General features: G+C 43.1%; 1 protein-coding gene across 3 annotated transcripts in view; it reads right to left on the minus strand.

Annotated features, from left to right (window-relative positions):
* The window catches only part of lhfpl4a (LHFPL tetraspan subfamily member 4a), a 40,940-nt gene that overhangs the window by 2,416 nt on the left and 11,040 nt on the right, over window positions 1–27,484 (minus strand). The window contains exons 2-4 of one of the 3 annotated variants that reach the window (XM_042090519.1): window positions 9,884–10,120; window positions 4,343–4,359; window positions 1,707–3,041 (exon numbers count right to left, since the gene is read on the minus strand). In XM_042090519.1, coding sequence (XP_041946453.1) covers window positions 2,976–3,041; window positions 4,343–4,359; window positions 9,884–10,120 — 320 coding nt within the window. In that variant the 3' untranslated portion in view covers window positions 1,707–2,975. Of the gene's footprint in view, window positions 1–1,706; window positions 3,042–4,342; window positions 4,360–9,883; window positions 10,121–27,484 lie in introns of those variants that run through there. The other 2 variants (XM_042090520.1, XM_042090521.1) reach the window with 2 other exon arrangements.

The following is a 27,484-nucleotide window of genomic DNA, read 5'->3' on the forward strand; positions in this document are numbered from 1 at the left end:
ACGCTGAAGTCATTAATGATGCACCAGACAACATCCAAAGAGGATGAATTCAGAAACCGAATCAGTTCTCTCTTGTTCAGCCATGTATATGTGTTTTCTTTAAATGTACACTATGCAGGTTTAGGTATTTTGGGTAACTGTAGAGCTCCCTCTAGAGTTGCGATATATCTATATTTTACTCTGCTGTTGTAAATAGCAATCTTCTCGTGACTTACACACGAGATCCCTCCTGTACACAATGAAAATGCTTTTGTTGTGGAGGTGAAGGATTAACAACAGGCAAAAACTATCTCCAAAGAGCTATATCTACTGACAAGGTAATGTTTCACAGTAGATATAGTTGCATGGCTGTTTTTCTCGGTAGCGACTCGCTACATCAATGCTATATAGCTATGCTAGGTGAATGATTCTATTACAAGTTTGTTTACATCGATTTGGCTCCGTAAAGAGGAAAATCTTGCATAGTGTACCTTTAAAAAAAAAAAAAATCTCATAGGCTATCATATTCAAAATTCAGACAGTTTGCCAAGACCAGTGTATGTGGATAAACAGGTTTGCTCCTTATTGACATCCTCCTCACTCTTTTACTCCACACGGGCACCTGGAGGCTTGTACTCCTGTTTCTTTTACTGTGCTGAGCACAGGCCCCATCAGCTGGGTTTCTACTGTAGGCATTTGGCTCGTATATCTAAAGCTCACTGCTGTTGGTGAGCCACGTTCTCACAGTCAATCCCCCTGGCTGGTCCACAAACTTGAAGGCAGACATATCTGCTGTGTGAAATATGATCAGAGCACCAAGTTATCTGTAAGCCTTCTCTTGCTCTCTTTCAATCAAACACACACACACACACACACACACACACACACGCACGCACATCCCAACTCGCCCGACTGTCTTGCATCTGAGCATGTTGTGATGTGGTCTTATGCGCTCCATGCACGACAGGAATATAAAAAAAAAAAAAAAAACAGAAGTGGAAAACAAATGGAAGAGTGGCATGGAAATAAACAGGATACACTTTGTGTTACGTTACAGGGGGTGTTCAATCCCTGCGTGAGAAACAAAACAAACAAACAGACTATCCTGGAAAGGTCACGCTTTAATACAAGTTTACTGACATTTCAGCAAGGGCTCATTCCATCTCGGAGATGAATGCCTCCAGTGCTTCAAACAGCCCCATTTCGTCTCTTGCACTCTGAGGGGAGTTATTGAGCTGTGTTTCTATTACTACATCACTGTGTTTCTGGCTTGCAGCTGCCTGGGCACAGCTTTGCTTTGGTTTCTTTTTGTTTGGTAAAAAATGACCTTTATGGCGAGAGAATGTCTCTATTTGTCAATTTGAGGCTTCAGCAAACAAAAGAACTGTCAAAAGAGAGAGAATTGCAAGCACTGATGAAGAGACGAACTGCTCATCTCTTTCTGCTCCAGAGAGCCCTCGCTCTCTCAGCCAATCAGGTCTGAGCTGGACAGAGAGTAGAACAGCTGCTCTGCTGTTTACCTGACCCTGGCCAGCGAGCATCATGACGCCATGTCACTACTCTGATGACTCACCTCCAAACTCGAGCCAATTTAATGAAGATGGGATTAGAGCATCTATAGGCTGTACAGGGGGGGATCTGCGGGATCTGCATGGGTGGAGTAGAGGGGAGAAGAGCAGAGAGGAGAGGAGAGGAGAGAAGAAGAGAGGAGAGAGGAAAGGAGGGGAGATGAGAGGAGAGGTGAAGAGAGGAGAGCAAAGTAGAGGAGAGGAGAGTAACGCCAGCAGGGATTACAACCCCTCTAATCTCTTTACGCAGCCCCGGTGCTTCAACCATAGCAGGTGTCAGACTTGGCAGGCTGACCGGCAGAACAGCATGAATAGGACAGTCTCCCCACATAACACACACACACACACACTCACACACTCCAGACAGTGAGAGGAGGAGTCGGATGGGAGGATGTAGGTATGGGGTAGAGAGAGAAGAAAACTCTTGGCAGAGTTTTACAATGCCACCTGGGACACCACACACACACACACACACACTTCAGACCTGATGTGTGTTTACAGAACATTTGGGATGTTTGCCCTGAATCACAGGTTCTGCTTCGTGGGAGGTTGCAATGTGCTGGCCCACAAACAACTGTGTGAAATATTAATTACTCCATGTCCATTATTTTAAAAAAAGAAAAAAAAAACCAACAACAACAAACTCGCACAGAACACACACACACACACACACACACAAGGCTCGGGGAGCTCATTACTCTCTGACACAAGAGCAACCAGGCTGAAAACAGGGACCTTGGAGGTCCGAGGGAAATCACACTAGATCGCCAGACCCATTAGAGTAGCAGTTAAGTGTGACACTGAGGGCACACACAGCATCACACAGCCCACACTGACCACCCATATACAGTACAACACACAAACAGTATCTGCCCATATCATATGTAACCATATACAATAAGGTCAGTCCCTCAAAGGGGGATTTCTGACAAAGAAAAGCTCAAATCTACTCTGCTAGTGAAGTGCTCCATGCGGAGCGTAAATATAGTTTTTCGAAGACTGGTGTCATTTTTTCTAACGTACGCCGCCACTATCACGTCTGGTGTAGCCAGTTCCATCGATTACTCTGGAATCTAATTGTTGCAATTGAACATACCCGGTGTAGCAGATGCTCTGTGAACGTGCCAGGTGTAGCCTCCCTGTAAGCCCAAAGGCTATGGGAGTGGTAGGGCACATGGGTGGGTGCTACACATTTCTGGTAGTTGTACTGAGACCCCCCCCCCCCCCCCCTATGTAAATCTATTGTTTTGTTGTTGTTGTTGTTGGGAGTGGTGTGTATGCGTCTGTGCTTTGAGTGGACTGTCACAGAGGAGACAAGGGAGAGGACAGACGTCAGGAGAGGCTGCGTGCTACTGGGTTGGCCATGCACATCTCTCTGGAGGAACAGAACCACTGGAATGGCTTGGAATGGGTCTTGGGAATAAACGGTCAGAATCGGAAAAGATGAACTGATCTTACTCCATCCAGTCGGAGGGTCGAAGTCAGGTGCAGTGGCTGCAATGTAAAGGACTGTTAGTCTCTGTGTGGCAGGCAGGTCATTTATGTATTTCATTTCAACATCTCAAAGCTTCTTTGTCCACTCTGTCCATACAAACTTATCTTTTCAGCCCTAGCGTTTTCTACCTTAGAATGTTTTCTGCTTCACACCAACACAAGACATACTCTCTTTGCACTAGGAAGGTTATCTTGAATTTCCCCTTGAGGATCAATAAAGTATCTATCTATCTATCTATCTATCTATCTTATCAGTAGTGCTGTCACTAGCACTTATACACCGGCGATACTAGTTCTTTTTAAAAGTCATTTTAAAAGTGGTTGAGTTGAGTTTGTTGTCTTGTAAATATGATCAAGTTTATGCTGGAGATTCTGAGGTACTTCATTATTTATCTGCGGGCAAATTTGACGGGTTAAGCTGAACTACACAGTTGCTAAGAGAGGAGCCTTTTATGTGCTTATGTACTCTGTTTATGAGCTCTGTTCAACTCCCATTAGAAACTCTCACTAAGTGTTCTAAACAAAGACACGTTAAATTCAGTTCTCCTTTTTTTTTCGTAGACAAGACTAATAGCTGCTTGACGTACGTGTTTTTCCCGCTCTGGGCATCTGTGCTGCTTTTTAACCTATTCATTTTTCATGGAGAATGCGCTGCACTCAATTCACACCATATCTGAGCAGCTGCTGTGCTACTGCTGTTGTGATACACTCCGGCTGTCATCTAGTCATTATAGGCTGAGGGTGTTCTCCCTCCTTCCCTTTGGTGCGTTGAGATTTATTTCTAAAGGACATGTTAGCGCCACTTAGCCCATTCTAACACGTGCTACGTGCCAGCACTCAGTGCCAGGCACTGCTTCACTGATGCTTACACTGTGTAATGCAGGCGGCCTCTTGTCCCGAGGGAGTAGCCGCCGATGCTACACTCAGCCTGGAGGAGGCTGGAGCCGGGGCTGACATACAACATGCACACCCCATCCTCCTGCTCTACCCACAGCTAGCGCTTTATTTTTTTTTACAGCAATGCCGCCCGGAGGGGACAGGGTTCAGCCGGCGACATTAATGGCTGGCATGCAAGTGTGTGTGTTGTCGCCAGACGCGCCAGGTTAGGTCTGACTCGGAGCACCAGTAGGAGCACATGTGATGTGGGCAGTGCTGGCAGAGCTAAGAGTTGGTACACCTGGGCAAGGTACACTGCACACTAATGTGTCTGTGAGGAATGTGAAGCCACCACCACACAACACTGACACTTTGACCACCACACAGCGACACAATCACAGAAGGCACAACAGCGGTCAACTTACCCTCGATACTGCAAAATCTGTGAAGACAGAATAAAAGGGTTTGTTTAGTTCACATGCCTGTCACTGTCATGAAAAATCACAAGGTCAAAATACTGCAGCACTGGACTGGTCTTCGAATTGAAAGGAGGACCTTATTGAGACAGATCCGGAAATGTCAAAACGTTAGACCCATTCAGCCTGTCCTTGTAGCAAATCTGTGGAGGAAGATGGATGCCCTTCTTCACCTTGCAGTCTGCAGTGAATGAGGGCCTATAACCTTAGTCTCACTCTGATTATTATCACTAACATGGACATACATGAATATTAACATTCTCTGTGTTACGGTCTGGGAAAGATTACCGCTGCATATGCAAACACATTTATGCACACGTTGCACATTGTCATTTAAGCCCTTTTATTTGATTTGGATGCTTAAGAGTCAGGAATAGTCTGGCTGAAGTCTGTTACTGTAAATCTACTGACACGGCCCTCAGAAGCATTAGGCCTAAATATTTTATTTTTCAGTGCATTTCATGACACATGAGACTGTTTTTCCTTTAAGTTGATGAATTTGCTGTGTACAATACTTGAAGTGGAAAAGTAAAAAAGTGAAGCAAAGCATACAATCTTACTCATGATTAACAAATCAATGAGATAAGTACAAATCCACTATTGTATCAAGGCAGAGGTCTCCTGAACTGAGACATCATACAGGGAACCTGTTGTCTTAATGCAGAGCCATGAATATTGTATATTTGATTGCATGTACCAGTTAACAGAAGTAAGTAAGTAAGTAAGTAAGTCAATTTAATTTATAGAGCCCATTTAAAACAGTTTCCACTGACCAAAGTGCTGTACGGAGGATATGGCTAAAAATAGAAAATAAAAGCAAATCAGAGCAAGCAAAATATAAAAGGCAAGCACCGAGAAAGTAAGCAAGACAAATACAGAAATACAATAGACAAATAGACAGCCCTAAACAAATAAATAGCAACAGTACAGAAGACACTTGAATATGAAGAAGAGAGGATAGAGATGGACAGCTAGGAAGCAGGGAAGGCCAAGGAGTAAAGGTGTCTTTAGTCTTGATTTAAAAGTGGTGATGGAGGGAGACAGTCTAACATCTGGGGGCAGACAATTCCACAGACGTGGGGCTGCTACCGCAAAAGCTCTATCGCCTCTTTGCTTGAGGCGGGTGCGGGCCACAGAGAGAAGACCCTTGTCGGCAGATCTAAGGGACCTGGATGCTGAGAGGGGATGGAGGAGGTCTGAAATATATGAGGGAGCCAACCCATGCAGTACCTTATAAATAATCAGAAGGACTTTGAAGTGGACCCTAAAACTAATGGGGAGCCAGTATAAGGGGGCCAGTACAGGGGTGATGTGTTGGTATTTCTTGGTGCCAGTAAGCAACCTAGCAGCTGCATTTTAATTGCAGACGAGAAAGTTGGGACTGGGGGAGACCAAGATCGAGGGAGTTGCAATAATCTAACCAGGATGTAACAAATGCATGAATTACTGTTTCTAAGTCCTTGGGAGACAAAGAGGGTTTGAGATGGGAAATAATTCTCAGCTGATGGAAGCTACTCTTGATAACAGAGCTAATCTGCCTTTTAAAACAGAGCTCTGAATCAAGGATGACACCTAGATTTTTGGCATGTGGCTTGACAAAAGAGGAGAGGTGGGCTAATTTTCCTTTAATCAGGGGTCTAGCTTTAGAAGGACCAAAAATTATGACCTCTGTATTATCATCATTTAGCCGAAAGAAGTTATTATTCATCCAGCACTTATTATCCTGGAGACAATCCAGAAGAGGCTGAATGGAGTTATCAGATTTTAAGGGCAGGTATAGCTGGGTCTCATCAGCATAGAAGTGAAAAGAGATGTCATATCGCCTGATGATGTCACCAAGGGGGAGCATGTATAAACAGAACAGCAAAGGGCCCAAAATGGAGCCTTGCGGGACCCCATAGGAGACAGGAGCTGAGGAGGAAGAGGGATACTGAGAAGGTTCTGTGTCTGAGGTAGGAGCTGAACCAAAGTAGTGCTGTCCCCTTTATGCCTACCCAGTCCTCAAGACGGGTAAGGAGGGTGTTGTGGTCCACAGTATCAAACGCTGCGCTGAGGTCCAATAGAACCAAGATTGCATTTTGACCTGAATCTAGAGTGAGAAGCAGATCATTGGTGACTTTTAGCAGAGCCGATTCAGTACTGTGGAGTGTTCTAAAACCTGAGTGGAAGGGCTCAAGGATGTTATGCTCAGTCAGGAAGGGAAGCAACTGGGCCAGCACTACTTTCTCCAGTACCTTGGAAAGGAAAGGGAGTTTAGAGATGGGGCGGTAATTGGGGCTTAAATTGGGGCTTAAAGCAGGCAGGGACAGCACCAGATGTCAAACAGGAGTTGATAACTAGCTGTATGGAAGGGCCCAACACATCAAAAGCATCTTTCAAGATAGGAGAGGGGACAACATCACCAGGGGAAGATGTGGGTTTCATACAGAGGACTATGTCCTTGAGATCTGCTAGCAATACATCAGCAAAGTGACTGAAAGTAGATAAAGGGCCTGAAGACACCTTAACTGGGGGGAAGGCAGAGGAGGGGGAGAGAACAGTGCTCTGATGTTTTTGATTTTATCAATGAAAAATTTCTGAAATTTCTCACAAGCATCAGCACTTGTGAAGGGAGCAGGTGAGAGTGGAGGGTTGGTGATTTGATTAATAGTGTGAAACAGAATTTTGGGTCTGTTAGCATGTTGATTAATAATATCAGAGAAGTATTTAGCTCAGAAATACATAGACGCTATGCCAATTCATTTTCTGTTATTTTGCCCATCCCAGCAGCTATCCCACTCCCAGTTCCAGAACAGAATTAGGGAGCTATGGATATTCCAGAACAGAATTAGGGAGCTACAGAGCCATATAAAGGTATATCCAGAGCCATATAAAGGTACCTTTATATGGCTCTGGGTATATCTATAAGGCTCTGGGGAGCTATACACCCTTACAACAAGAAAAACAAAAACAATGCTTGAACGTTCTATTTTGTTCCCAATCTACTTCCTCTGCATCACCTGTTTGGACACCATATCTTCCTGCACTCTGGAGAGGTATTCAGTTGGTGGTAATCTGCAGCCTCACCACTAGATGGCAATAAACTTTATATACCGTACCTTTAAGGAAGGATTTTAGTATGTTATACTCTACAGATACTATTACTATCACACAGCATTGTTCAGCAACAAAAATGTGTTTATTTACTTTGATATGTGAAACATAGTGTTTAATTGAGCTGATGCTTTTATCAATATCAGCTTTCAGCATGTCAGTTTCCTCATAGAAAATTCTAGAATACGTCTTACTGGCCAACATGTGAATTTAAAGTCGGTGCTTGTCCTGTCCAGGGTTTCTTGTGTGTGTTGAAAAGCGCTATATAAATTAAATGTGTTTTGTGTGTCTTGTTGTCTTTTTGTTTTTTATTCAACAACGTCCCTCTGAAGAGCGATACCAGAGAGTGGCTCTAAAGATTCTCATTTAACACTGGTATGTCATGAACTTCCCAGCACAAATGAAGGAAATGGAGCTATTTTGGAACTGTACTGTACTTGGCCTGGCCATCTTACCTGGCCATGTGATTGACCATGCTAGCAGATAAACTATAAACCTACATAATATTTCTGAAGAGGAGAGAGAGAGAGAGCGAGAGAGAGAGAGAGAGAGAGAGAGAGAGAGAGAGAGAGAGAGAGAGAACTATCTGCCATTTTAATGGTGAGGCTGCACAGGACTGGATTAAAGAGGGAACAAATAAAAGCTGGAGGAGGTTTGGCTCCCTGCCAGCAGGTTTTTATGATGCTGCAACACCTATTCCCAGCCAGTCACAGATCCTGTAACCCCCACCTCCACCACCCCCACCCACATCTCAAAAACCCCTTAAATCTCCCCTCTCTGCCCTCCTTAGACCCCCCACACTCAAAGACAGGCCCAGATACCACAGCACCCAAATCAGCCATGACATAAATTTGAGCATGCATGTTTGTGTTTCTGTGTGTGTGTGTGTGTGTGTGTGTGTGTGTGTGTGTGTGTGTGCGTGCACACATCAGTGTTCTGTGCACAATGCATTTCCACTTAGATACAAATTTATTTCTTGCACATTAACACTTGGGCATAATCAGTTTGAGTGTGAGAGTATAGAGAGAGAGAGAGAATACACAGAGAGAGAGAGAGAGAGAGACACAGCTGCACAGCACAGAGTCACTGGGGAGCAAGCAGCAGCCCTTCTTATCCTGCCGGAATCTGACACGTAACCATGGTAACTTCCTCAATAGAATCAGAAGGCTTTGAAGGAATTGGGAGGTGACCCCCCCCCCCCCCTTTTTTTCTCCCTCTACAGGCAGCTCGACACATTCTCTCTCTCTCTTTCTCCCTCTCTCTCCCTCCCTCTCTCACCCTCTTTTTCTTCTCTGATCACGTTGTAAGACTGTCTTATCACGGCACCAACAATGCTTATCGTAAATGATTTAGCCTTGCAGCAGCATTGACATCTTGTTGTTAAACAACACTCTTCTGCCTGTTCTTTGTTTTACCAAGGGGGGGGGGGGGTAATGAAAGGTGTATCATGAGGAGAACAGGTCACTGGGGAAATGACGAAACATGGCTGACACTGCCACAAGCTCGCCATGGCAATGACTGGGAGACGCCAGATCAAATATTCACAAGACACGAGTCTCTCTCTGATGCCGTCACAAGAAACACCGTCCTTTGCCCCAACCCATGTCATCAGTGCCATCACAGCTCTTGCCCTCGCCAGTGGTGCCACTCGGTGAGGAGTAGCGGAGGCTCGAGTGACTGCACGCCGCCGAGAGAGACAGATGTTACAGGCGAGGCGGACCAACAGCTGTTTTGAACAAACTGGAGATGGAGTGCCTGTAACTGAGGGCTAGTGAGGATCCTTAACTCGGAGGTCCGGAGGACAGTTTCATTAGACTGACTGACTGGAATTAATTTTTTTGGTGTAACAATTTTGTATTCAAACTTAACAACATAGTTTAACTTGCTGATTAGTCTATGGCAGTGAGTGTCCAACTAGTGCCACTACCTGATAATTAGCAGTTATTTGCTTCCAAATCAACTGATATTAGTGGCTTTTCGAGATGAGCAAAGACCCTCAGTATGCTGTAAGCCTGACTATAGCTTGACAGCTATTGACTTTCCGGTTCGGTTAATATTGACTCCATTATGGAAGCTTCAGAAGTTCAAAATGGCTTTGCTACCAGAATTACTCATTCTTAGTCACACTTTAATTGGCCACTTGTGGTCAATTAAAACTGACGTATTTTTCTAAAGTTCATATTATTTCGTGTCTAGTGTGTGGATACTATACTATATAAAGACATTTTTACCACTTAAAAAAGTATCCACTGTAACACACAGAAAGTGCCCTAAAGATCAAAAGAGTTAATGTACTGTTAAACATGGTTTAGAAGGCATCTGTGATTGTGTTGTTATAATTTGTTTATTTTTGTTTATTTATATGTTGTTTATTTCGAAGGTGTCTGGCCGCCTCACCTTTGTTGTCAGCCTTGATCTCCTCGTGAAGGAAGTCGCTCTGGCGGTTCCCGAGGACAAAGGCTAGGAAGGAGAGGATGAGGGCGTCCAGGATGCCGATGATGGCCAGGATGTAGGCCCAGCGCACGGAGCAGTTCCCCAGTGTGTACTTCCCCGAGAACTCGCCGCACATGTCCCGGATCACCTCTGCGTCCCAGCCGTCCGGGAATATCATACAACCCAGCACCAAGCAGACCGCTGGAGAGGGGAGACACAGAGAGAGAGAGATCTCATTTCTTTGCTTTCTTGTGAGACAATCTGTTTGTGTGTGTGTTTGTGTGTGCGTGTGTGTGTGTGTGCAAGAAAGACACAGAGAGAAGCTTCCTTCTATAGTTGTGTTAAGAGAGGCATTTGGGGAGTTGACGGGAGGCTGGGAGAGAATGGAGTTAGTTGAGAGAGAGTTAGTGGAGAGAGAGAGAGAGAGCAAAAGCTACGAGACACGAGGGAACAGCCTTTAGCCTCCCGCACTCTTCATACAAGGGATTATACATAGAAGAGGAGAGGAGAGAATAGGAGAGGAGAGAAGAGAAGATGAGGGGAGAGGAGAAGAGAGGAGAGGAAAGGAGAGAAGATGAGGGGAGAGGAGAAGAGAGGAGAGAAGAGAAGATGAGGGGAGAGGAGAAGAGAGGAGAGAATAGGAGAGGAGAGAAGATGAGGGAAGAAGAGAAGAGAGGCGAGGAGAAGAGAGGAAAGTTGAGGAGAGGTGCCATGCCCCACTACCCATCAGATATAGGCTGCAACACTCCAGTGGGCTGGAAAAGGAGCCGCAGTGAGGGCACGCAAAACAAGGCTACCCAGGAAACAGCAGGAAGGAGGCAGGCAGGCCTACCACTGCTGACAAGCCACTTCAATGCTACTATAATAATATTGTTATAACACATGCAGGCGCTAAAGGTCTAAAGGAAAGCACTGACACAGCAGGCATTAATGCCGTTAATGTCTCTAAACTCGATTCTGAACTATGTCAGTGAGTAACAGAATAGTGAAATAATGAAATCTTTATGGAATATTAACTATTCAGAAAGAGTATAACTTTTCTTCAAATAGCTCAGAGTCACAACACTTGATGATACATCAAGCAAACATTTTGAGCAATGTTGCTGGGCAACCACATAACCGGTTCCATGTGTTCTGATTGGATGATCATGATGAATTGCCATGATGATTAAAGTTCTCCAGAAAAACAAAATGCTGCCCTAGGCTATATCAATGGGAACATGTCTGACCATCAGTACTCAGGGACACTGCCTAGCGATATTGCTCAAAACGTGTCAGTAAATCATCAGATTTACATTCTACATTCACTGCATCCTGCATTGTTAAGTTGAAGTTCAGATGTACTGTTCCAGACACACACATACGGGACGTTCAGCCCAGTCCACCTTTTTTTCATTAGCCAAATAGCATTCATCAACACGTACTTAAGATGCACAAACAGGATCCACTTGAATGAACCCTGCTTTAAAGCTCTTGAATCGCATTAAATCCTAAGAGACAGCCTGCGTGTGCAGTGGGATTGTAATAATATAATCACTGCACTGAATGTAATTATATAAAGTCATATACAAATTAATTAAGTGAATAGGCAGCACAAATGCGCCTTATTTTACAGGTTGCAGATGGAGCATTGAGGTCAAGTCCTAATGTGTACTTTAAAGCAAAGATTCTAGCTCTGTTCTAGAATCTTTGTTTAAAAGTGCCTCTTCTCTTGGGTTCTTCCTGACAGTTGCCAGGTAGGTAGGTATTTGGTAGGAAACACTGAACAGATTAAGGTTACACTAAAGACCTGTCATACATTTAGGACATACAAAGCATAGTTACTCAGCTTTACCAGGGGTGCCAATAAATCTGAAGGGGAAAACCACGCTGGTTCTGTCGTTCTATTTCCCACAGGAACAGGAACATGTTCCGTGTGCTCCGCAAGAAGACCGATGAGGACTAGATGTGTCACAGCCTGACCAAATAAGGAACAGTCCCTGTGAAGATAGGCCTGTGTGTGTGTGTGTGTGTGTGTGTGTGTGTGTTTGTGTGTGTGCACTACATGTGGAATGGTCTCTCATCTGTAGGTAAGATCCTTTGATCCCATAGTGGAACACAGAAGCCAGCAGAGGGGGAACATGGAATGACTAATTGATAATGGGAGAGAGAGAGAGAGAGAGAGAGAGAGAAAGAGAGAGAGAGAGAAATGGAGACAGGAATGAGGACTGGAAGAGTCGCTCACATAGTTAAAAAGAAGTTAGAGAGAAAGAAGAGGACTGGTTGAGCGGAGATTTATTCAACTAGAGAGGAGAAGATCAGAGAATATTCTGTAGAAAAGGCTCAAAGGGATAATGTGACACTCAAGGAAAAGCATATGATGAAAGCATGTGTGTGTGTGTGTGTGTATGAGTGTATGTGTGCGAGGAAGAGAGAGGGGGGGGCAGGGAGAAAGAGAATTAGGTTAAAATACTAAATGGTTTTAGTGTTGCCATGGTTCCCCCTTTTTTACAAACCCTGTTCATTTATTTATATGTCTTTGTCCTGTGGGTATCTGTCCTTCCTTGAATACATATACACACAAACGCGCGCGAACACAAACAAACACGCACAAACGCGCGCGAACACAAACAAACAAACACGCACGCATGCACGCACGCAGGCACGCACGCACGCACGCACGCACGCACACACACACACACACACACACACACACGAGTGCATACACACACACACAAACACACATGTACACACACACACACATATACATTTTTTATATGAATCACTCAGTGAAATGCAGCTCTACTCACACTAGTGCATGGGGAATTCAACCTTGGCTTGAGCACACTTATCAACAGCATTGCTTTGTTGAGACAGAAGCACACACACACACACACACACACACACACACACACACACACACACAATCACCACATATTTTGACACAGTTACACATGCAAGCACATGCACGTGCTGTCAGTTAAACGCGTTATTAACGGCGTTAACGGAAACCTATTTTAACGGCGTCAATTTTTTTATCGTGAGATTAACGTTCATTTTGGTGTCACAAACTTTGTAGTTTTTTCACATGCTGTTGCAACAACTAGTAACGTTAGAACAACTACAACACCACACCGATCTAGCCAGACCGGAAACTAAACAATACGCACTGACGAATGGAACAGAACATTGTATACCTGCATACACGCCCTTTTAGGGGGAAGATGACTGATATAATGGAAATCTATGCTGCATCAAAGTGGAGAGCGAAACGTGCTTATAGTAAACTTACTAAATCTTGAAACAAACATGAATAAAAGGCACAAAATAAGGTTGGTGTAAGATTTATCTGTGTGTTTATGGGATTAATGTGACCATGTTCCTATGTTTTGCCCTCTCCAGTTTACTAACAGGAGTGTCACGAATGTATAGGCACAGTCAAACTGCCCGTGGCTGACTAATTAAGTTCAGCAAGCTTAACTTTACATGTCATAACATCAACTAAACATAAGTCACACATTCATTCTATCACTTGTAATATGAACTTAGTCTATTTCCTACAACTAGGTGAGATAATTGGCTATGTTATACTGAAGTTACACAGTTAGCTAGCTAGCAAGCTAACCGTTTTGCATGGGATATTATGGTAAGTGTACATGCTAAATTTGTTTAATACATGGGGTATTGCAAACGAATAAGGTTGGTAATGTACATCGTTTCGACATGAGTAAGTTACATAAACATATCATCATAACTGCCGTGTTAGTAAAATGATTGAATGTCCTGTGAATTAATAACTAAATATAACGTCAACGTGTGATTACTAGCTGTCTTTCAATGGTTATGTGTTAATGTGTTTTCCGCTAAAATGGGGCATGATGCAGATCAAATGTATCTTTATGATGATGCACCGTTAGTAGGCTACGTAAAGGCATGCTGCACACACTTGGTTGGGCTAACGAGCCGGCCAAAGATTTTTTCACCATCACTTGTTCTGTTATCAACATTCCTCTTTGGCTGCTACTATTTGCGATGCACTCTGCTTTTGACATTCATTTACATTAGATTCCATTCTTTTCAATACAACTCCGCACACCAGCATCACACTTTGCAGCCGTGTAAATCACGATTCAGTTATATTTGGTCGCTGCTCCATAAAATCTATTGTTCATCCAGTGTTTGCCTGTTAAAAACTTCGGTGTTGATGTGTGTGGCAAGTGACAGTGCACCATAGACTGTAGGCCTATAAAATGGCAATGCACTCATGTTGTAGCATTTATTTCAGTTTATATCAGCTATATTTCTGAAGAATATATTGTGTTGCCTCAGGTCTGCTGCACATCTTTTGAAATTTGATTTGAAATAATCAAATAGACCTATGTCTTAAAGTTCAGTTAATAAAGTAACTTGCTTTGCTTTCATTTGAATCCCAATCAAGATAAACAATAATTGCTCTATTGTTAATATGGACTCCTGGAAAGTTCAGAAATGCAAAATAATAGAATTTTAATCATATGATAAAATATGTGATTAATCGTGATTAACTATAGGAATTCAGCGATTAATCGTGATTAAAAAATGTAATCGTTTGACAGCACTAATATATATATATATATATATATATATATATATATATATAGAGAGAGAGAGAGAGAGAGAGAGAGAGAGATGCACGCACAAACATACAGACTAACACACATTACCTCCGCAACACTAATATAATAAAGGTATAAAAGCTCATGCTGGACAAATGTAATGAGAGGGTGAGAGGATGAGAGGGTGAGAGGGTGAGAGGATGAGAGGATGAGAGGGTGAGCGGGTGAGAGGGTGAGAGGATGAGAGGGTGAGAGGATGAGAGGGTGAGCGGATGAGAGGGTGAGAGGGTGAGAGGATGAGAGGGTGAGAGGATGAGAGGATGAGAGGGTGAGAGGATGAGAGGATGAGAGGGTGAGAGGGTGAGAGGATGAGAGGGTGAGAGGGTGAGCGGGTGAGAGGATGAGAGGGTGAGAGGATGAGAGGGTGAGAGGATGAGAGGGTGAGAGGGTGAGAGGATGAGCGGATGAGAGGGTGAGAGGGTGAGAGGATGAGAGGGTGAGAGGATGAGAGGATGAGAGGGTGAGAGGATGAGAGGGTGAACCTACTGTATCCTTTTCTTCTTCCTCTCCTCCTAAGTTACATTTTAATCATCAGGGGACATTTCAATTCCAGTGGTATAAACCAAGGACAGACTCTCTCTCTCTCTCTCTGTGTGTGTGTGATTGTGTATGTGTGTGTGAGTGTGGGTGTGTGTGTGTGTGTGTGTGTGTGTGTGAGTTTCTCAGAGGTCCACAGAATCTGACCACAACAGCAGAAAAAGGCGTCAAGGCTGCATCTGACAGACGTCCTCTCATAGGACTGTGCTTAGGACGTCTCGCATCACTTCCCATTGATTTTGCATTTGGAGTGTGATTTGCGGCGACTTCCCTCGTGAGCTCATAAAAGAAGGTACATCCCTACGCAACATGCCCTGGAGCGCCACTTCCCATTCCCTCCACCACCCTCCCTCCATCCCTCTTTCTCCTCCCCTCTCTCACTCCAGCAGGAGAGGGGACGCCTTCCACCGGAGTGAGCAGACATAAAGCTTGTCTTGCATGAGCGGGAACATAAGCTGCTGTTTGCCAGAGAGTGGACGCAGTTAGCCTGAGGAGCTGCCGAGTCGGGGGCTTCAGGAGCACTGGAGAGGAGAGAAGGGGAGAGGAGAGGAGAGGAGAGGAGAGAAGGGGAGAGGAGAGGAGGGGAGCAGAGAGGAGAGGAGGGGAGCAGAGAGGAGAGGAGAGGAGAGGAGGGGAGCAGAGAGGAGGGGAGAGGAGAGGAGAGGAGAGGAGGGGAGCAGAGAGGAGAGGAGGAGAGGAGAGGAGAGGAGGGGAGAGGAGAGGAGAGAAGGGGAAGGGAGCAGAGAGGAGAGGAGAAAGTGCACTTGGTACACTTACGTCAGCGCAAAAAATAAAAGGGCTTTCTGACATGCTGTTGGTCACCATCTTGTTGTTTTCTTTTGTTGTGAGTGCAGGGGCGCAGGAGATTTTTTGAAAAGTGAGGGGGACCAAATTGTGAACACAAACCCATTGTGAGATCAGATTTCCAGATATCGGATCGCCACCTCTGGCCCACTTTCGACCATCATATATTAAACTTGCCAGAATATTAAGATAATACCATTGATTGTTTTCAAAATATTTTTTTATAAAAATGGTCAACACTGTGAGATGAGCACAACGCCAGATCTGCTCTCAGACAAGCTTCTTGCTATGTGCTTTTTTTTTTTAGATTTATTTCACATTACTTGGGCCAATGGTAGAATACTCTAAAGGCAACATGGGATGTTGATATTTTATGAAGCCATGAATGAACAAAAGTTCATCATGCCTATGATCCAAACATACACAATCAAATAGTTAGGCCTACTGAGTGTTTCAAAGAGCTGGCATGAGAGCCGGTGTGTGTGTGTGTGTGTGTTTTCTGGTTATGGATGACAGAGGGAGAATGACATGGAGTAGTATACATGTTTGATGATTAGTTTATATTCTAAGCCTGTATAGAATATACAGGCCTGTGTATATGTGTGTGTGTTTACTGAATGCATATATACCATTCCCATCTGGTCTGGCTGTTTGATCCAGTATAGCAGCAGCAGATCACACTCTCCTATTGGCCGCATGTTTGAACAGGAGCCAGCTCTGTTACAGGCTGGGGGGGTCTGGGGTGTATGTGTGTGTGTGTGTGTGGGGGGGGGGGGGGGGGCTTCCCAAGTGAGGGTCATTCTCCCAGGGGATCCTCTCAACTGTGCACAGCCCTCTTTTTTTTTTGATACATTTTTTATTGACAATATACAGATAGAAATACAATGATAGAACAGGTTTTAAGATATCACACAATCTTATACATCACAGAAACAGAACAAACATCCCCACCCTCCCTCAACCCATCGCGACTCCCCAAGAAATAAAAAGATACAATACTGTAGAGTGCTCACAGCCCTCTCTCTGTCTCCCTCTGTCACCACGACCACAGAGGTCACCACAGCAGCAGAGTGGCACTCAGCTGATAATGATGACCACAGGACTACGTGCTCTTTGGGTTGCGCTGGCTTTCTGTCACAGGACAATGCTCCAACAGATGGATCAAACGATAAGGGTGCTTTTATCTGTATTGTTCCCCACCACTCTGACGGCTGGCTCTTACTGTATAGTGCGTCTTGGGTAATGACCGATTCACAGAGCTGCTTTCAACATATGTAAAAATGCCTGCAAACGAGCCTCTTTCCATTTAGCCTATCACACCGCCTCACCCCTATCCTACATGCTAGAGTGAAATGACTGTGATTCAAGAATTGACCTTCAGTGTAACGAGAGAGGCTGAAGGAGACGGAAACGGGCTAGAGACACCGGCTTAATTAGGCATCCTGGAACACGCAATGAAACCAATCACGGTCAGTGTGACCTCCCATTTCCGCACTGCACAGTGCTCTGGGTACATTACGCAAAGCCAAAATTAGATTTGGAAATATAAAGTATCCAGAAGTGTTTTTCTCCTCCTTATCATTTTCATAATGACCCTTGGCGAGGGTCATTTCAAGTTCGTTTAACTCATCAGAAGTTACTCATAGCAGAAAGTCACTCATTGTGGAAAAAAGCAATTGATGCCCAGAGTGGTTTATATAGTAGTCCAAAATGTATCCACATTAGCATAAAAAACAAGCAAATAAAACACACATCTAAAAGGCCCATGAAAGAATGAAAGTGTTTAGGAGGTTAAATCTAGCCAATAATATACTAAATAGGCACTATTGTCTGTGTTGTTTGTCTTGGTCATTGTTATGCACAGTATGTCGTTTTGTTTCTAAGGGCTATTATATTAGGTTTCCCCTCCATGTCTGAGGAGCTCTTTGGATGGGAAACTGATAATCCAAAAAGGAGAAGAAGTTCCAAGGCACTCTCGGTTTCAAACAGTTAAAAAGCTTTTATTTTTGTGGTTTGGTCATATTAAACCTTTAAAACACTGCGTTTCAACATCAAGCTTTCATCAGGGAGCTTGGGTTATGTTGTGTTGTGTTGTGTTGTACTGTGCTGTGTTGTGCTGTGTGCTGTACTGTGCTGTGTTGTGCTGTGCTGTACTGTGCTGTGCTCTGCTGTTCTGTACTGTGCTGTGCCTCGATGCTGCGTGGTCGTCTTGTTTAACTGCGTGGGAGCCGGTGGAGAGAATAGCAGCGTCTGAAGCGTGACTAAACGTCTGTCTCCGTATCTGACACGCTCGCCATCTTAAAAATGCATCATTTCCTTCATGTGCGCTGCCATGCATTAAGCCATGCCTCAAACCCCCTTTACTTTTACTCATCGTCCTCATCGTCCTCTCCACACACACACACACACACACACGGACAGAAACACACAGATGTGCATAAAAAACAAGACTTTCATGTATCACACTGTTTTTAGGCAAACACGTACAAGAAGTACAAGTACACGCTCAATAAACACAAAACAAATCACACACACATCAGTGGCGCAAACGCACACACACGCACACACACACATACTGGAGCGTCTTAGAGGGGAAGCACCCCAGGATTCCACAGAGCGGGTAATGCGCTCCACTAACCCCCTCCCTCCCTCTCTGTGACCCTATTTCTCGCAGGGCTCTTTACTATTTGGCCCCAGGTTGGGGATCAGCGCTGAACTCATCCTTTTCTTCAGCTTTGAAGTCATCCGACTCAATCCCCCCATTCTCCCTCTCAGCTCTCAGCCTTTTCTAATCGCTCTCTCTCTCTCTCCCTCTCTCTCTCTCCCTCCCTCTCTCTCTCCCTTCATCATTTCTCCCTAAAGCTATGCACACTTGAAACTCCACTCGCACTCTCTCTCACACACACACACACACACACACACACACACACACACACACACACACATACACACACTCACTCAAGAAGGGGTGGGAATCAGAGACTGCCTCAGAATACTATACGATCACATTGGCCATAATAACAATATTGTCGTGACTGGCTAAGTGTGATTCTCAATGCATTGCAAGACAATGATCTGTGATTCATCATGACCTCTGTGTAATTACTGTAAAGACACTAATGTAGGCTACAAGAAAGTGTATGTAACCAGGCCTGTACATGAGAGTTGAAGGTGGTGATTCTCTGGGAAACTAGAATATTTAAGGGAATAAATTTGTTTTTACTAGCTTGGGTGCCATTATGAACTTAGTCCCGCCCACAACATTTGAGGTCGGGAAGTTCGGTCTGGCATTGCTCCATTGTGGAGCAAGTATGCTCGCCCTAGATCGGGCGGACCAATCAAATCAGGCTTTACGATGATGGACAGGTGAGCAACAGCGCCTGGTCTATCACGTCATCTGAGCATGCTTAGATTAGGCTTATGTTTGAAACAAAAACGCTGTGGCTAGAAGGATACATGGCTTTTAAGACCCCATATGAAAAATGCATATTATTTAATGAGGTTTTATCACTGAAAACGATTATTTCTGAAAACTTTGGCCAAAGTTGAGATGTGGGAAAACTCGTGGTTTCACTTTCATCAAGGGAAAATAGCACTGTTGCATTGCGACATGTTCCCTCATTCGTTTGAAATCTCTGACTGATTGGTGATTGATTGGTGCTTCACTCCCCTCCCTGAAGGACATTTACACCACCCACCTCACCCGCAAGGCGACCACAATTGTGAGTGATGCAAGTCACCCCGCTCACTAGTGTTAATTTCGTCAGACGAGACGAGAGGAAATATGTTCGTCAACAACCTTTTTTTTCATGACTAAGACGAGACGATGACGAGACGGCAGTAATGTCCTGAAACACTGACTAAGACTATCTTAAGATGCATTATTGTTGACGAAAAAAGACGAGACTAAAATGTTTTGCGTGAAATAAAAACTAAGATAAAATCTCTCTTCATTTTCGTCTACAAAATGAGAAGACAGAATATCTAGCTGTTACGTTTTCAAAATATTCCGAATGAGTTCATACGCAGCTTTCCTGTAGGCTAGTCTACGTGCTGTTGCTGCAACCCTGTGGCTGCAACACGAAACTACATGGAAAAGAACACTGGAGATTTCTGCCAGAGTTAGCAAGCTAACTACCTAAGCTTTATGCCACAATGCTACATACCCAGAAGTTGAAGCTTCTCTCATACAAATTAACATCCCCAGAATGTCCATACGAAAATGTTCATCATGTAATGTCAACTATTTAACTAGTTAGACTGATGATGCAAAGTTTGCTAGCAAGTAAGCTAATATGGAAAGTTCGCTAGCAAGTTAGCTATGTGTTGTGTTTGGGCGCATATCGCCATCTAGCGAGGCGGAGTAAAACATTAATACTTTGGCCTATGACAGTGTTTCTCAAACCTTTTCAGTTTCTATATGTTAATAAGGGGTAAGACCGGTTGATAAATAGGTTTCTAAGACATTTGTTGGAGCATCTAAAACTCTTAAAGTCACAACCTTCAACAAAGAGCTGTGGTAGGGAAGGACAAATATTGGGATCTGAAATTATTCCTCTTATTAGGCCTAAAATGGAGTCAGGTATGGCATCAAATACAGAATGATATGTATCAATGTTGCAGGTTAACTCATACTTCAAACAAAAGCTTTGATATGTTAAAAGACATCCATTAGAATCAATTAAATGCAGGACTGACCAGATGCCCTTCTCTAGCCAGTCCTTGATAAACAAGGATGACTTCTTTACAGTAATGTATCTGTTGTTCCAGACAGGTGTGTTGTGAGGGGTAAAATTATGATTGTACAGAATCTTCCAGTATAGAGCAACCTGCTGATGGAAGAGGGATAATTTGATGGGCAGTTTCTGAATACAGAAGTCACATTTAAGGAAAAAATCTATACCACCTATTTTTTTGAATATTTCATGGGGGATATGGTACCAGAAGCTGGTACTGTTGTTTACAAATGATTTCAACCACTTGATTTTTAATGTTCCGTTTATGGAGTCAATATCGATGGCCCCTTATTAACATATAGAAATTCTATTTTAAAAGTTTTTCCAAAGAATCGTATACAGCTTTTGCGAACTAAATACATGAGATATCCCATAATCCCTAAGGCCAATTTCAAAACTTTGAGCTACATTTCAAAACTTTGAATGGAATATACCCCTCCAACGATTTAATCAAAAGGCGCTTTGGGATTGAAACTGATAATTGTGTATTTTGTAATGGGCTGGAAACCGCTGAGCATCTGTTTGTCGAATGTGTTTATGTTAAAATCTTGTGGCTTGACCTTCATAACTGGCTCAGTCCTAAATGTTTTATGTTAGATAACTTTGACTTGAAGGACATTATATATGGACTCTTTACTGTGAATGATAACGATGATCTCATAGTCAATGTGATTGTTATTCTCTGTAAATGTTTTATACATAAATGTAAATACTCAAAGGTTAAGCCCACTTTTAGTGGGTTTTACAATGATTTCCTTTATTATACTGTACAAAAGCCCTTAAAGCTATGAAGTCTAAGAAAGCAGTACAACTTTTGAACAGTGTTACAGAATATGATTTAATGACTAAGCCCTAGTTATATGTTTTTTTTTCTCTGTTGTGTTTTTTTTTTTTTTTCTGTTTTGTTTATTGTTTTTTGTTTATTGTTCTTGCTTCCTCTTGCTTCCTTTTAATTATGCCTGATCCTGTACATACTGTAGATGGATTCCTTATGGATTGTTTTGACCCATGCTTATTGTACTTGAATTACCAATTAAAAAAAAAAAAAACAAAAAAAAAAAAAAAAAAAAACACCTTTTCAGTTTCAGGACCACTTAACTAACCCTATCTAAAAAAAAAAAAAAAAAGATTAGACCTACTTCAACAGTAGCCTATAATTAGTCTACACAATAGGCCTACTGAACCACCTTGCTTATTGTCTTTGCACTTTGCTTATTGTGTGGATTCATACTGTATGATTTAAACTGGCATATCTTAGTTGCAGAACTGTTTTTACATACAAGTTGGTTCAATATTGCAAACAACTCATCTATATTATATTTTACCACGTCTGCTCGCGGACTACTTGGGATACCTTGCGGACCACTAGTGATCCCCGGACCACACTTTGAGAAACACTGGTCTACGAATATGACAGTGGTCCAGTCAAATCTTTTACTGTCTATGGTCAAATCCCAGCCGAGCTATAACTGTAGCTCGACTTACCTGTGCATGTAAACATACTGACTGACAACAAATCAGAATGAGTAATTATAACAGACGAGTAGCCCTGTGGAAAATTGAGATGTGTGAAACACTATTTGACTCAAATGGTAATCAGAAATAATTTGTTATAAAAAAAAGACTAAAATGTGTTGACTAAAACTGACTAAGACTAAGATACCTTTAGTTTTCTTTTGACTAAAACTAGACTAAAATGACGAGACTTTTAGTCAACTAAAACTTGACTAACAAAAATGATATTTGAATGACTAAATATGACAAAGACTAAAAAGGACATATTCTGACTAGAATTGAGTATGACTACGTCAGGCTACGTGTTTACTGTTTTAAGTCTGAAAGAAAAAGCAGAAAGAATAATGATAAAGCATTGCAAAAAGAAATATTGTCACGTATCACAGTATCATTTTTTTGGTCTCATTCCTATACAAGTGCACACAACTATCCTCAACCTATCCTTCCATTCTTCCTTCACCCTTCTCTCTCTCTCTCTCCATCTATTATGACTACTTACAGTAAAATTACACACACTTGAAACTACACACACACGCACACTTGAAACTACACACACACACACACGCACACGCACACACAGACACACACCCTTCCCCTCTTGTTCTCCCTCCTTCATTCTCCCTTATTACTGGAGATGAACTGGCCAGGACAGACGTGCCCTTTCTAAGATGGCATTTCCGTGCAGGTTGTTTCATGTCTTTGGAGTGAGTGTGAGCGTGAGAGTGAGTGAGTGAGTGAGTGATTGATTGAATGAGTGAGTGAGTGAGTGAATGAGTGATTGTATGAGTGAGTGAGTGAATAAGTGATTGTATGAGTGAGTGTGTGAGAGATTGAGTGACAGAAAGTGCCAGAAGGCAGACCCCCCGCACCCCTACCCCCTCCTCTCTGTCTGACTGTCTCGGATGGCCTAGTGCCATCAGCCATCACTCTGTCTGCTCCCCCCCTTTACTCGCAGGATGCAGGTCAAAGACGGATGTCTTACAGAGAGTGTGTGTGTGTGTGTGTGTGTGTGTACGTGTGTGTGTGTGTGTGTGTGTGTGTGTGTGTACATGTGTGTGTGTGTGTGTGTGTGTGTGTGTGTGTGTGTGTGTGGGAACATGACACATTTTGACAGGCATGCAGAGTGCTGGGTTAGTGGCTCCATTTAGATGGCTGAGGAGCACCTCATCTTAAGGCTGACCAAAGCAACAAACATGGTCAGTCAGTCAGCTGCTCTAGCAGTCTTCTGTGGGGAACATGTAAGTGGCTGTATGAGACATTCAGAGACATTGAGATATTAACACATATTATACGATATTGATACTACTGTAGAATCCTTTACCACAATTTACAGTGGAAGTGAATATGGAAATAGTTTCGGTGCACTTTCACAATCATTTGTGTATTTACATAATTTATCAGCAACTCCAGCCTTATCTATATTTCCTGTCAAGGTCATTATGAATTAAGTTGCTTGAAACAAACATTTGCATGGATAACATTTATATGCAGCATGGTTAAATGTCATTGGATATTCTGGTATCATGCTACTTTTATTTCTGTAAATTGCTCCGAGGTCCCCATAATGCAGTTATATAACATGGAGTTTACATCAAAGCAGTTCATACAAGCATGGTAAAGCTACATCGTTCCATTCAAAAGGTCATTTTTATAAGCTAAAACTTTCATCAGATACCTCTGCTTAGAAACACACCTCACCTGTAGCAACCTAACATTACAATAAATAATTTTCATTTTTGTTTCTACATTAAGGATACAGACGGGGACTAGGGGACATGGTGAAAATACTGACACACTCACATATGCGCATGCTAAAACACATGTGCACGCACGCACGCACACACACACACACACAGTCCAAGGTCAGGGTGTCCACTGGGAACACAGGACAGCTGTGGTCCCATGCTGCATTCCATTTTACAATAACTACTGAATTAATCACAGATAGATCAAGTTTGTTTGATTATTGATTACATGTATTACGTGTTGAGAGAAAGTGGAATAGAACATTATGTCCAATATATGGTTTAATGTTCTGCATTATGTCCAATATTTCAATATGTGGTTTAATGTTCTGCATTTCTCATTAGTGGGTCACTTTAATACTAAAAGTATGATTCTATGTAATGACTGTATGATATCTGTACTTTCCCTGTGTATATCTGTGTGTGACTGTATTCAGAGATAAGCGGGAATATTATGACTTTGCAGTGTTTCACTGTTCTGTATGGCTGCGTTAGTATCTGCTCCGGATTGCCAGGCTGCCACTAATCAGGGTCTGATTCAGGGTAGTCCACGTGAGATGGGATGTCCAACGGCATCTCTCGTCAGCCTGGAAGGATACTTAAACCCTAACTATTTCCTTGTATAGTTAGAGCAGCTGATGGATCTTTAGGTGAAGTCATGCTGTCTCTCCCTTGATGCGCATCATTGTAAATAAACTCTGTTCCTGATTTTTCATACTATTGGTCTGACTGGGTCTCTATTACTGTAAATCTATGGTATCAAAATTACCATCAGTGTGTGTGTGTTTGCGTGCGCCTATGTCCGTGTGTGTGTGTGTGTGTGTGTTTGTTTGTGTGTGTGCACGCATGTGTCTGGCCGCATATCAAAACTTTACGTTATTATCATTTCCTCTCTATTTTTAGCTGCAGGGCTTTGGAGTGACAGTTCTACGGGATGGCAGCAGAAATACATTATTTGCCATTTATTTGATTTGTGCACATTTATGAAACAATAAAAAGAGCTTTAGCTATCTTAATAGAATCGTCCTCTGTCGGGGATAAGACATATGGTCCTTTATGAACAGAGGAATAGTGAGGGTGTTTTTTCTGGGTCTGCTACAGTCTGTCTTTTCTTCTGTGTCTCTCTCCCTCTCTCTTCCTCAACAGTGGATGTCCTCTCGTTGAACTGCTGAGATGATTCCTGGCTCCGAACCACTCTTTACTCTTAGCGTTGCTCAGATTACTAAACTAAAGTATGTATTTAAGAATAAATGCCCTCAAGCACAAGCGTATAGATTTACACAAACACAAAGATGAAACATATAGCCTATAACCTATGCATTAACATGAGGGTATCCAGATACATCTGAAACAGTGTGGCTCAGTCACTGTGCATACCAGCCAACTAGAAGATGAATACATCTTCATTCCCATGAAAATGAGAATCCAATCGGCTCAGTCCACTGCCCAAACAAACACAATTCAATTAACGGCGTGGCCACTAATGATTCATTAACGAGCCAAGCCCACTCAGTCAATGGTGAGCCCTCTCTCTTTCTTAGAGACGGGAGCCAATGTGGCGACGTTAGGGTCGCCATTTTGGTGAGGCTTCTCCATGTTTGGCTACTTAGTGCCAGGGCCAGTATAGCGATGTAAGTGCAGCCATTTCAGTGAGATTTCTCCATGTTAGCCATTTTCTATTGGCCTTTGTTTGCAACATTTACTCAAGTTTTAAACAGCTTGTTATAAGTTATATAGAATTGTTCATTTGAGTATGTTCACTCTGCAGTTCAAGGAAATGAATGTAACTGGCAGCTACTGTACTGGATCACGTACTTTAATTCCATAGAGATGGGGTCCCAGTGATGCCTTCAACAAAGCCAAGTCTAGTCAAGTCAAAGATAAAAAAAACACACACCCACACACACACACCAGAATAAATGGAGATGCAAGAAAGTCCTGGTGTGAAAGGTAAAGTGCATTGGTGACATCATTTCTGCAAGTTCAGTATATTAACTGCAGTGCAGACAATGGAAATTTGGAATTTCTTAGTCCTGTGGGTAGGAACTCTATTAAAGATAGAAGCGCAAACTCGGAGTGGAAGGACTAGAGAACAGTATCAGAGGGAGGAGCTCTCTCTCTCTCTCTCTCTGTGTGTGTGTGTGTGTGTGTGAGTGCTGTCTGTCTATGTGCTTTAGAAGACCAGGCTCTGGTTGCCAACACATTACAGGAGTTGGTGCAGATACATTTCAGCACCACGCCTCCAAAGGAGAAGGTGAAATGCACTCTGGTAGTGCAATTGTTCTCCCAGTGGAACACCTCTGATGGAAATACAATACCTCACACACTCACTCGCTGCGCCCTTCATACAGGGAAACAGGGAATGGTTCAATAGCTATGAAGCAAGGTGAGCCATAGTTTCTTTCTTCCTCCCTCCCCTGCTTCTGTGTCCGAAAAACTCCGATTCCCAGAAGCCCTAGAGGTTTGGACTACCAGAGGCCATAATTCTGCCTCTGATTGCTGGTTCTGAGCTGAGGGAATGTGTGGGAGGGATAAATGGGTTTATTAATGATTCACAACCAAACCCCCACCCACTTCCTCAAAGCCCATCTCTCTCTCTCTTTCTCTCTAACATCATATTATGAACATCATATTTCGTGTACGTGCGTGCGTGCGTGCGTGTGAGTGTGTGTGTGTGTGTTGAGATCGAGGAAGAGAGAGAGGGAGAGAGGGAGCTAGAGAGGGAAGGAGAGTGGAGAGTGCACTAAATTTCTGCCACTTCATTGTGTGAAACCAAAGACACACACACACAAGGTCTCATGTTTTGGGGGTCCAACCATCTGAATATGCAAATAAATAATATTTTTGGTCATGCATGGGATGTCCTGACTCAGGCCCTGCACCCATTCATCTAGCAAGGGGAGAGACACAGGGCTCACAGCACTCTTTCCAAAGCAGGATGCTGTCGGGCCGGCAGACATATGGTCAAGAGTCTAACAGATGGAGGAGGCGCCGAGTGAGGGATCAAGCAGAGAGCCAGGTGCTTCACATGAGTGAATGTGGATTTGAGGGAGAGAGAGAGAGAGAGGAGGGGAGAGAGAGAGAGGGGAGAGAGGGAGAGAGTGAGGAGGGAGAGAGAGACATGCTGGGGTTTGACAAGAAAATGAGTGTGAGGAATTGTGAGTGCTCTGCCAGTGTGTTTGGTTCATATGTAGTCTTGAATGTAAGATTTGTTACAGATGATGTGTGTTTGGCATTTCAATTAATATGGCAGTGACACATTTGATGGATGACGTGTGTGTGTGTGTGTGTGTGTTATTGTGTGTGTACATGTTTGTTTGTGTGTGTGATGTCAGGATCCTAGTTGAAAGAGACCTGCTTGGGCATAATTAGCTCATATATTGTCAATACAGTACTTTCCTCCACATGTACACACACACACACTCACCATCCATGTGTGTGTGTGTGTGTGGGGGGGGGGGGGGCATAATTGGCAAACATAATTATGGTGGTCCTACACAAGAGAGAGAGCGAGAGCAAGCTTTAACCATCCATTATGCATTATGTGGCCATGAAGAATCTATACATCAATACAATGTATATACACAATCAAAT

Source organism: Alosa sapidissima, chromosome 4 (genome assembly GCF_018492685.1).
Source record: "Alosa sapidissima isolate fAloSap1 chromosome 4, fAloSap1.pri, whole genome shotgun sequence".
NCBI classification, from domain to species: domain Eukaryota; kingdom Metazoa; phylum Chordata; class Actinopteri; order Clupeiformes; family Clupeidae; genus Alosa; species Alosa sapidissima.